This window comes from Charadrius vociferus, unplaced genomic scaffold, assembly GCF_000708025.1.
Source record: "Charadrius vociferus isolate BGI_N301 unplaced genomic scaffold, ASM70802v2 scaffold509, whole genome shotgun sequence".
NCBI lineage: Eukaryota > Metazoa > Chordata > Aves > Charadriiformes > Charadriidae > Charadrius > Charadrius vociferus.
In genome coordinates, this window is record NW_009650093.1 from 190,439 (window position 1) to 202,734 (window position 12,296).

General features: G+C 47.3%; 1 protein-coding gene across 1 annotated transcript in view; it reads right to left on the minus strand.

Annotated features, from left to right (window-relative positions):
- Positions 1-12,296, minus strand: part of SKAP1 (src kinase associated phosphoprotein 1) — a 161,247-nt gene that overhangs the window by 124,164 nt on the left and 24,787 nt on the right. The window contains exon 4 of the mRNA XM_009892211.1: positions 4,551-4,662. Coding sequence (XP_009890513.1) covers positions 4,551-4,662 — 112 coding nt within the window. The remainder of the gene's footprint in view (positions 1-4,550; positions 4,663-12,296) is intronic.

Consider the following 12,296-nt stretch of genomic DNA (forward strand, 5'->3'; position numbering starts at 1 on the left):
TACCCCCCTGACACCTCCAAGGCACATCCGTGCATCGCCCACCCCTGCGTCGCCCACCCTGCCCACCCACTTAGCCCCTCCTGCACCACCTGCCCGAACTGGGCAGCACCCACTTGCCCACCCTGTACGTTGTACCCTGTACCCCCCTACAACGTGCCCTGGGCCCCCACCCTCGCCCGAGCACGGCGGCGCACCCGCCCGCATCCCCATCTCCTCCAGGTACCACCGCAAGCCATCCCCGCAGGCTGCGTTCTGAAAGCAATTAATTCCGGATTTAGGAAGTGATTCCTTAGGGTTCAGAAGTGTGTGAGAAGCACAGGGGAAATAGAAGTTGTAGATGCGAGGACTGCCTACGCGCAGGGAAGCCCGCGCGGTTCAGAACACTACACACATCAGGGGAGAAAGGGTTCAGTGCTCCAAAACACCGCCAAGAGAGGGGACAGAGCATCCTGGAAGACGGGAACACCGGCAGCCCCGAGCAGAGCCTGGCTAGAAGCCCCCATGGACCAGGCGAGAAACTTCTAAGAGAAGTTTATGGACTTCTCCCCTGGATTCGCGAGGTGGCTCGTCAGCGTCTGGGTGCTGAAGAGTTACGTACAAAACTCCCTTTGGTATTTTATTGCTTCCCAACCCATCTCTAGAAGGCCACACATGGGCAAATGGGGCCTCCTCCAGGGTGCAAATGGGTTCAAGAAGTACCTGGAGATGGATTAAAGACGTGCCACCTCTTTACAGTTTCTAACCCCCCCCAAAACCTTTAGTACATGTTGCATTTGTATCTGTCCCCCCCGTCCCCATCCCCACCCCACTGGGCCACAGTGAAGTACCATCTCATCTACCACCCTCCACACCTTTTAAGATAAAGGCCATTTTTAACACATTTTTATGAAGCAAAAGGAATTTTTGATGAAGGAACTGATTTTAAGATACTCTGAACTTGCATATTTAAAAAATAATAATAATAATAATAAAATAAACAAACCCCACAGAGAATCGAATGAGCTGTAAGTGTGTTTGGCCAAAGTTCTCTGCTGACACGATGGAAAAATCTTGGAAGTCCGAGGCAAGATTTCTTACCCCGGAGACCGCGCCTAACAGAGCCTGTAAAGCATATCCCTGTCACTGTGAGTTATGCTCCCTTCCCCGTGCTGACGGATACCTGTGTAATATAAAAGAAAATATATTGTTGCTGATGTTGTTGTGACACGGGCGCAGCACCGACAGCCAGGCGCGGGGACAGAAGGCGCAGTGGTTGTCACCCCCTCAGCCCGGTGCGATCCCGAATCATCGGGGTCCTGGCTCAGCATCCCTCTAGCAAGAGACCAGAGGCTCCGCAACGATAGCGGAAGCCCCGCTAAGGAGCCGCGGGGAAACCCCAACTGCTAAAGCAATATTTAGAAGCGCGAAATATTAAAGACGTGCAACTCCTGGCCCTCGGGACGCTGCGGTATCTACCTTACGCTCCGGTAAAACTAAATGAACGAATGCCGGCAAATTAAGTGATCTACCAGTTTAAAAGACAAAACATTTTTGAAAAGTCTTCAAGTGGTCTGAGCGGAGTACATTACATGGGAAGCGTCTCCTAAGAAATACTTATCATTATAACAGTACTTAGCACTTCCACTGTGCTCCCAGCCTCCCCGCACTGTACAAACATTAGCTTCTTAATCACTCATTAGGGACGATCCTATAGAGCTGGGCCATGCCTCATTGAGTAAAGTCATCCCCAACTCGCTCGGTCCCTCCTGCTCCCTCCAGAGACAACTTGGAAGGTTCTCACCCATTCCCACGAGAAGTTGGGAGCGAGAAAGGCAGAGTCTGCTCAAAATGAAGGGCGGTGGCATTCCCCTGCCCCCAAACTCCCCCGTTTTTCAGAGCAGGGATAGGCAGAAGTGAGCATCACCCCAGTCAGAGACACCTGCTTCCTTTAAAACCTTGAATTAATAAAGTTGGGAAATTCAGGAATTCTAACAGCGCTGTGGGGTTGCTCCTCAGGACAGAACCTCTTGTTGTTGAAAAATGGGGCAAAGGAGGGGTGGAAAAAAGCCACAGAAATGACATGTTCCTACAACCTGCCAATTAATTCTTCTGGCCATGGCTAGGTGGATCGGCCCCATGCATGAAAGGAGCAGTTCTGGATCACCCGTCGGTGTGACAGCAGCAATCCGAGGGGCCGTGGTGGCCCAGGCTCCGCACCAGCACTCAGGAGCAGGGGACCGGCTCCAGGGACCTCACCGGTTAAACAGATAAAAGAGTGTGGGAGCAAAAAGGGGCACAGTAAAAGTGAAGGGTGCCCACGCGGAGAAGCCAAGGCAGACAGAAAAGATGAAAATCAGTTCATAAAATCTTGAAACTTTCTACTTTTCCCACCAGGATGTTCTAACTCAGCAACCAAGGCTGTCTGACACACCCTTTAGCTGAATCCACTTCTCAGAAGTACCGATTTAAACTCTCAGGTGATTGATTTCATATTCATTTTTTAAAAAAATCATTGTGCCTTCTATAAAAAAAAAATCATTGTGCCTTTACCTTCTATAGTGAAAAAAAGTAAGCAAACAAAAAAAATCCCCCAAGTAAACAACAACAAAAAAATCTGACAGTAAGTCATCACAGAAATTCAAAAACCCAGAGGAAATCACAACCCCGATCCATACCCATCCCATTGGCAGATAACGAGAGAAATTCATTCCGGTGCTGCCCCAACAAACCACGGAAGGGCAAAGAAAGGGTTCCAAAATCCTACATTCAGCCTTTTTTCCCTTTAACATCATTGTTTCAGGCTACCAACGGCCTGCGTCTGATCAGCCAAAATTGCTCAACTTCCATCCTGAATGAACACACACCGTGTCAAGCCCATAATTTGCTGTTATTCAGCGCTCTGAGCAGTTTCCAAGAACTAACACCTCATTTTAATGTAACTGCTCTCCATGCCAACTCTCCCTCCGGCCCCCTCCTTTTTGTAGTATGTAATTTTTCTGTGTTATCAATCTCCTCTGCCATTCACCCATTTGGGCATCCTTCCACCGCGCCTGGCATTTCATCTGTGTCTGAAAACTTCCAGCGGTGCCAAGTGTTTGCATACCTTGCAAGTGTTATGTCAAACTCTGCCCCTCGGAGCTGCCAAAAACCACCACTCAAAGTTAGCAAAGCAAATACCTCCTTGGACAAGCTTAATAAACACGCCAGGAGAAACTCTAGACTCCATAAAGACATTGCGCGCCTGACGAGGCCAAGCCTGAGGTCTTCAGCACCCTTTCATGTCCCATTTAGGCCAACATCCATTATCCTTGTCACCCGTTCTCCATCCGCGCTCGGCGTAAGTGCATCATTTCTGAACGCACGGATTATTTAAAACAACCAATCCCAAACTCCACACCTCTTTTCGTGCCGCAATTACGGGCTATCAGACCAACCTTGTCTCTAATCAGGCTAAACGAAGCCATTTATTTTATAGCATGAATCAACGCAGGCAGCAGATACGCCTGATGGTTCGCACTGCACGAAGAAGCTAACTCTGGTGGCCACCAGCACTTATGGCCTGGTCCCAAATAAATCCTCATTTCTTTGGGTTCTTTGATTGATGACTACTGATACACTAAAAAGAGTGGGAGTAGACATGAAAGAGCACATTGAGCAGAGAAAGGTGGAGAAGGGGAGGGACTGAAGCGCAGAAAATGAAAGAGGAAGGACAAGGCCGGGGGGGAGGTAAGAAAGCATGGGGGAAAAGTGCAAGGGAAGCGAAAGAGGAGGAGGAGGAAACAAGATCTGTGGGAAGTGGGAGATTGAGAATCTGAGGCCCAAGCCGACAAGCCTTCACTAGGGCCCAGAGATAACCCCTGAGAAGATCAGAACAGTCTCAGCTCTGTAGGCTTCAATTTCAACAGCGTATTGCAAATCCATCACTCCTAAACCACCACGCACAAGCAGACATGAGCGGCACAGCAACTCTTTGCCCAGAAACCCCCCGTCTGACATTTAATGCTCTGGAAAGTGCCCTCGGCCTCAGATACCGGCTCCCATCCACCGCTCGGCTGGAAGCACTTCTACACTCGCAGGAAGGAGGTCCAAATTCCCAAGCACAAGAAGGTCCCCAAAAAGGCTCTCCAGAGCAAAGCACTTTAAAGAGGTCTAATTTTCAAAGGCGGGGGGGAGACACGGTTTGAGAAGACACAGCCCCTTTCAAGTGTGAGGCTAAGCACCCAAGAAGAAACGCACCCAGAAGTCACACCTTAACTTTGGGAAACACTAGCCACCAGGTCAAAGTCTGCTCTTTTCCATCACTGTTGTCAATCCAAAATAGAATGACCGACTCCAGTTTGCACCAAGACAATCAAGAAATACATTTAACTTAGCAATACTAAATTTGGGACCACTGTAACATTTTACGGTCACAGATAAACCAGCTACCAGTTAACAAACAACAACAAAAAAAAAAACAGAACACTTCCACTGTTATGAGATGGATGAATGACGACGAGGAATTCATACTAGGTTGCACTTACCTTTCCATCTTCTTCACTCAAGGACTTCAAAAAACTTCAGTGACTTACCATCATCCTGGAAGTCTGATGGAAACGAAGCGTCAGATGTCATGGAAGGGGCCAAACTCCAGCTCTGATTTTCATCAGAACTGTCCTGTCCATAGCCAGCATCATGCTGATCCTCTCCTAGAAAGAGAAGGAGAGCCAGATTTTAGTGAAAAGGACTCATTTCTAAATCCAAATCTCATTACCTACACCATGAGACATCTTTCCTCCCGGTTCCCACCTTCCACTGAAGATCTCTACAAAATCCAACCCCGCTTTTGTGGGTTTAAGGACAGATTCATCATTTAGGGCTAAAGCGGCATATTCCTGCTACAAGAACGCTCACGCTGGATTTGTGGAGACTTCACACCTGGAGGCCATACCAGGAGGAGGCTGGAAATACCGGTCTCGGGGCCAAACTACCAGAGCTATGTCCAATTCTGTGTTCTCACCCTCAGTACATGACCTCTGCATAAATCATCCATCTGTAAAACGGAGGACTACACTACCTGCCTCACTAGAATGAAGAATCTTCCTATAATGTAGGAAAAAAGCTTTGAGATCCTTAATTGAAGAGTGGTAGGGGAAAAAAAGATTGACTCCCTGTGACAGGCAGTCACACACAAATTAACAAAGCGACGTGTCTGCGCGTGGAGGCAGTAGCTATTACCTCCCTGTGCTTGATGTTTCATTGAATTTTTCTGTAAGCGGACATTTTGCCGGGGAATTTGCTGCCGATATTGGATTTTATGCAGAAGGCACTTAGATCCTAGAGTGACAGATGTTAATATCAAATTTTAATATAAATGGAGTGCAGCTAGCCTACCTGGAGAAGAAAATACTACTCACCCTAAACAAAGCAAAAAAGTGGTCTTTCAAGCTTTTGCCTTACATTTCCTGAATACACACAGCCCAAACTGCTGATAACAGAGGTAAAGACAGCTGCTTACTCATTCAACACACAACAAAGAGCAAGAAAGGTGAGTTTTCAGCCGATGTTAATTGTGTTCAAACACTAAAACCAGGTTTTATCTCAGCAAACAGAGGAATTGTGCCCTACAGTTTAAATCGAGCGCTGATGAAAGGGTACCAAGGCCTGGGATGGAGGTTACAAAGCTCTTCCTCCCACCAAGCAACACAGTGGAGACGCCGTTAAGTCTCCAGCTGCAGAAAGACGTGACACAGTATTTTGGATGTGTTTGATTTTCCACATCCCAGGTTGCAACCCTCCCTTGCTCGCTCCGAGCGTGAAGCTCTCAGAGACCCCAGGCTTCAAGGGCACGTTTTCAAGAAAATTTCCATTCTTCACCAAAAGGAACAGTCTGGCTGGGAAGAACATAACGCACACAAGATTGTCCTCCCACGGATCAGTTCCTTAAAAAACAAACTGCACCGGGTGCCAGATGCCATGGTAGTCTTGCCGATACTATAAGCTCAAAGGTCTTGAAAAACCGATTGAAGATTTGACTTTGAGATTTACCAAAGGCGGTCAATGACAGAGGAGAGGGGTCCCTGGCAACCCCCCATTTAAACCATCACAACTTTCCTAACAGGGGAAGGGCCCAAGAAATAATCAATTCTTTCCCCAGCTCTATGCTCACTTGCTTCCAGCGGCTGTCCCAGCATGCAGAGTGGAACAGCAGATTCCGGAGAAAAAAAGGAAATTCAGAAAAATAACTTTTCTCCTTTTGAGAGGTGCATCATTTGGCATTGTTAATCGCTCATGCCAAGAAGAAACCTGCAGGTCCCTGACCCAAAAGGGATCAGACACCAGCAGAGGCGGTACCACAGTCGTCTCCCACCCACGGACTACTTCTCAGCCATGAGGAGTAAGCAAAGCACGTTCCTCTACGTGACAACAAACTGAAATTCATGCATGCACCTCCATGAGAAAAAAAAACCCAAGAATTAGGGGTTAAAAAGCAGAGACTGAAATGCCCCGCTCTGCTGGGCAGACTCCGGGAAGCGAAGCGCATCCATGAGCACCACTGACCGCCCGACCTTGAAGAAGTCATTTCAGTGCTTTGCTCGGCTGTGTGCGACAAGGGGATGTTTCTTTCCCCGTTTTACCGTAGCACTTTGAGATCCTCAAATAAAAAGGGTCTAAAAAAAGCCTATGTAAAAAGCCGCTACCAAATAGCACCAGCTCAGTGTCGTAGGAAAACACGGCGTTCATTCTAATGAGGCGCCGTCTTCCGTGCTGCGCTGCGGCGTTGCGGGCTCGACTACCCGCAGCGCTGCGAGGATGCCAGCCTTGTAAGGCAGTTTCCATCAGTTCAGCCCCTTAAAAAAGAGCAATTTCTTCCACCCAAACTGCACCCTATTAAACCCGGCTTTTCAAACCAACACCGAGGTAACAGGTGGTCCCCTATAACGAGATACAGGTGCAGGATTATTGCGATAACGAGCAAACTGTTTCTGGTTTCCGACTGGCAGGAGGCAGCGTGGCACGGCTCATGCGCCGCTGCGTGGCTGCGTGAAACCGTTTGGAACAAGAACAAGGGCCCAACCGGGCAAGTTACTCGCAGGAATAAGTCACTGGCTCCAACGGCAGGAGAAGCTGTCACACGCATCAGCCACGGGGAAGAATCGAACCACAGGTCTCTGTTTCGGCAAAGTAACTCCCGCATGGGGGGGCGGGGGGGTCACCGCAAAAGTGCTCTTTTCTTGCTGTCCCCGCGCAGGAGGGGAAAGGGGGTTTCCCGTGTTCATGCAGGCTACCGTCACCCAAATTTACCCAGGCTGCAGCGTGTACATCCATGTGTCGTGCCAAGCCCAGCGGGACTCCGAATTGCCTGAACTGCCACAACAGGAATCAATACAAACAAAGGAGTTTGGTTTGGTTTAGTATTAGGAATGTTTTCAAACACCACTTACAGTTTCAATAACAAAAAGAGGATCAACAAAAACTCCGCACGCATAGCTACTTAAAACAAATCCTATTTCCTTTCCATTTGGATTTGCATTACGAGAACTTCTTGTGCTTTAATCCACTTCTCCATAAAGTTTATGGAGCAGCAACAGCTAGTTGAGTCCAAGCAGAAAAAATAACCAACAACTTGTCAGGGGCCAAGCTATTGTTCTGAATGAAGAAAAAAACTCATTAGCTTTTAATGAAAACACAGGGAATAAAAACCAAATAGCACAGAACCCCGGCAAATAATTACTCTGCACCTGACGCAAAGCTGCTCTATCTTCCTACTCAAATCCGCAGCAAAATTCCCCAACTTACGCTCTTTGGAGCGTGAACAAAAGCAAGATTGAAAAAGGAAAGAGCAAGAGGTTTCTTGGGTTTACACCTCAGCCAGGGACTCCTCTGGCACTGCTTGGCTTCCCCCAGGCGTGCTAAATACCCGGCTCTCTTGCTTCATGATTAAAAAAAAAAATGAAATTATGCCGTCTTTTCGCTGTCTGACATTTTCTGCAGAAACAGTTTCTTGCACAGCATCAGAGAGAGGGGCTCGAAGGCGTTCGGCATAATTAACACAGATATCATGCTTTATACGTATCGACTCTAAGCAAATTGCAGAGGGGACAGGCTGCGTCTCTGGTGACAGGGGTGTCCCCAGAAGAGGGGGTGGCAATTCCAAGCGCAAGTGCTTTTGGACAGCAGCATCCGTCAGGTCCCATCAGTCACACCAGGTCCCTGCAGGACCCGCGGACGTCGCCACAGCCTCTGGCAGACCCCCCGCAGCGGGGGAGGAAAAAAAATTACCAAGAGGAGAATGGAAAGAACCCAATTGAGCACTAAGAGGGCTCCGGGCGAGCAGCACAAGCAGGAGCTACGGGAGAAAGAGTCCCCACCATCAGGGAACACACCGGTGCTTCCTTCTCCGCAACCTCAGGAGCACAAACGCTGCTCTCTGCGAAGGGGGGAATGATGCGGACCTGCCCTTCCCGCGTGCTTTGGGGTTTGCAGTGCCAGAGGGTAAAAATAAAAGCCCTCCCTCTGCTCTGGCATAGCTGCAGGGTCCGGCAGATGTCAGCTCTTGGGACAAACGTTAGAAAAACCTCAGTTCAGGTTCTGGGTTTGCTATAATTCTGTCACGCAGGGTCAGAACGTGCCTCCCTGCCCGTCTCCCCTCCTGCACAAGTGGGAGAGGGAGAGTTACCCTCTTTTAAGGCTAAAACCTCTTATTGAGACCTCAAAAATCAAGTTCCCCAAGACTGAAATTTTTCCCACACGTGAACTGGCAGAGTAGTTTTCCTTTCCTTAAGCTGCAGTTTGCCTCTCATGGGAGGGGGGAAAGGGAGGGGGGAACTGAATTAATGCATCCTTGCATACACAGGAAGAGAAACATTCTGAATAGGTGAAAGGGCTTTGTAGTGGAAAAAAAAAAATCATCTCCAGTAGCTTGTTAAGGGAACTGCAATTAAGCTTACTTTGCATTCAGTGAAGGTCTTTATCTAGGTACCCAGAGTTTCATTAAGCATCTTTTTAGAGCGTAAGAAAAATCAATACCAAGTGAGTTCCATTTACGCTTTTATGATAAGCTCGTTCATGCCAAAGCGGAAGTAAAATCCCCAACTCGAGTTAATATTCAAGGAAACGAAGTTCCTGCTTTAAAGTAATGACTCCTTAGTATCATACTACAAATAAAGGTCTCTGATCCAAATCCCATCTGCCTTCATGCTCGACAGTGTTAATATCTCTAGATTTTCAGGGACTAATTTAGCAGTAATGCATTTCCCAAAGCAGAGCTGTAAAAGTATTATCAATACTATGGTTTAATATCCCTTACTACAATCACTTGCTGAAATTATGGAGAATCACATGGAAACACATCAACAGAAACGCACCCACACAGTAAGTACTGCTCACATGTAAATATATTATAGTTTAGCTTTTGTAATGTAGTTAAAGCTCTGTCAACATCGCTATTATAAATTACATACCTTTTTAAACACATTTATGTGCTAGAAAATGTATGATGTTTCTTTTTTGAATGCCTTAAAGGCTTCATCAGCTCCTAAGCACCCATTTGGATCTGTGTGGTTAGCCCCTGTGATTAATATGTGAATAGCTGAGGTTTTGGTGGATGCAGATATTCTGCACCTTCTTCGTAGAGACTGTTGGCATCCTTACAGTGCCAGTGCCTGGGTAACACTACATTTGCCTGAAAATCCCATGTTTTCTGTTGCACGTCACTGTGATACACATATACGTCCATCCTCGCCTCCCTGCCTGTACCACCAGCAGTGGTACTATTAAAGAAATTTCTCTTGTAGTTTCTTATCTACCTATCTCAAAGTGTTTATCCTGCTTAATAAATATTTTCTTGGATGTGGCAATCATGCACAAAAGGAAAATAACTTTGTCCCTGGCTCACGAGGTAAGAAAGGCCATGGTGAGAGCAGGACCCATCTCTGCTTACGCTGTGTTTTATCAGCGGGACAGGTCTACCTCACCGCAATAGGGTCAAAAGCAAAAAGAGGGACCTCCTCACACACAGGAGGACCCAATTTATCATTGTTTTAGAAATGTCTACCCAAACACGTCTTGGCTGGCTGACAAGTGAATCCAGTCCAAGCCTAATTTTGTTCACTTGGTATCCAGTTTTTGCTAATTACATGTAGTAAAGCAAATTAATAGTCCAGTAAAAATGCCACTTATGTTAAAAAAAAAAAAAAGCAAAAAAAAAAAAAAAAAAAAAAAAAACAAAGCCCAAAAAAACCCCTAGAAATTGGGAAGCTCTGTCGCAGAAGGATGGTGGGACGAAGCGTGGAGGTGCGGGGGGTGAGGGGATGCGGAGATGCAGGGGATGAGGGGCTGCGGGGGATGCAGTGAGCCCCTCTGCCCAGCAGGTCGGGCTGCAGCGCGCAGCATCGGCCGGGGGATGCGCGGCAGGAGCCCAGCCCCGCTGCCAGCCGGCACAGCTTAACCCGCTGATGGGCAGAGAAAAAGGCAACAAAATTCCCGGGATTAATAAATATCCATCAGGCAGGAGCCAGGCAATGCAACAGTAAACTTCCTAAAGGTTTCTGGGGTGCAAAACCCACTCCTATTATCGGGCATGTGAATCAAAGCCCTACAGAGTCCAAGTATGTTATTACAATTCGAAAGGAATTCAAGTTTTGCAACTCTCGGCTTTGGGAGAATAAACCCAAAGGAGGCTGAGAAGCTCGGAGCAGGCTGGGGTTAAATTATTTCCTCTCCCTGTCACATGGCAAAGGAACTTCATGATTATACAAAACAGAAAATAACCTGGAAGTTATTAATTCATAGATCTTTAATCTGACATGCAGATATTCAAACCAAAGCCTTCCCACAACTGATTATGGGTTTATTTCTGAAAAGGGAAAAAAAAAAAAAAAGCCAGTTACAACAATAGAAAACCCAAGTGTTACTCACACACCAAAAAAGCCACCCCACAAATGACACAAGAGGTTTGCAACTCGCAAGCCTTGCCTGAAAGACGACTTTAGCAGGGCTGCTCTGTAAGCCAGCAAAGCTCGTTCTCATGAATCCAAATAGCTGATGAGGTCGGGGGGGGGGGGCTAGATATCCCCCCAAACCCACGGGGACAAGAAGCTGCTGAGCTCACGCTGCATCTCTCCCATCACTCCATATTTTCTAATCCCCTGCCAGCCCCTTGTGTCATTCCCCAGCTGAGCTCTCCTCTCCAGTTTTCTCTTCCTTTTCTCGCTGTGTGTTGGCTCTCCCCCTCCTTCCCCCTCTAACTTCCTCCCTCCAGCTCCTCTCTCTCTCGCAATCCTTGGCACCCTTTCAGTAAAGGCACTGCAGATTCTGCCTCTCAAGTGGGCAGCAGCTACACAGACCAGCTGCCTGACAGGGGAAGCACAGCACATTTCAATCTTGCTCGGAACAAGCCTGAAACCCAGCCCAGCAGAAGATTCCCACGGGATGTAAACAAGTAAACAAGATTTATTCTTTCTTTTATGACCCAGTAACACATCAGTGAAGTACAAAGCCCATCCAATGTGAGCAAAAAGACCAGCCTAAAGCTACCAACAGTTTGTATTTCTGCCCGCTAATAAATTATTCTTCTTTGAAGAGACAAGGTCTTCGTTTAAAGGATGGGGATGCTGAGGCAGAGGAAGATCACAAATCTGTGCTTTGATTCATCCTCCAAGGTACCAGCTCTGCTGGGAACACGGCAAAACAGTGTCTGTGACACCGGACCCCATGCTTGTGCAGTGCTATAGTTGACAAACAGTTCTGCAAATACAGTCTGGGATCTAAAAAAAGATGTCAACATCATCAATACCAAAGAGGAGACTACAGGCCAAATAGTTTTGAGTAATGTCCGTTGCAGTGTCAGTAGCTTCAGCATATTTTCTTAGCCGAAACCCTTCCAAGCGAACAAGGAATAAACAGTCCTAAGCCACGAGGGAGCTGGAGTTTAGCGAGCATATTCCAATGACAAGACACAAGGAGGCTGTCTTGCCCGTATCTGCAGCAATTTTCACTGTTAAGAAAAAATAAGTAGAGGGAGCGAATGCAAAGACAGGAGCGTATAGCAGATCCTACAAGAACAAGGAATAACAGTCCTAAGCCACGAGGGAGCTGGAGTTTAGCGAGCATATTCCAATGACAAGACACAAGGAGGCTGTCTTGCCCGTATCTGCAGCAATTTTCACTGTTAAGAAAAAATAAGTAGAGGGAGCGAATGCAAAGACAGGAGCGTATAGCAGAGCGATAGGCACTCCAGGGATGGGAGGAGGTGTCCGTTAGGCATTTTGATAGTGCAAAGGATGACTTTACAGTTGGGTTTCAGGATGGAGTCTGACTAAAGGGCAGAATTACTA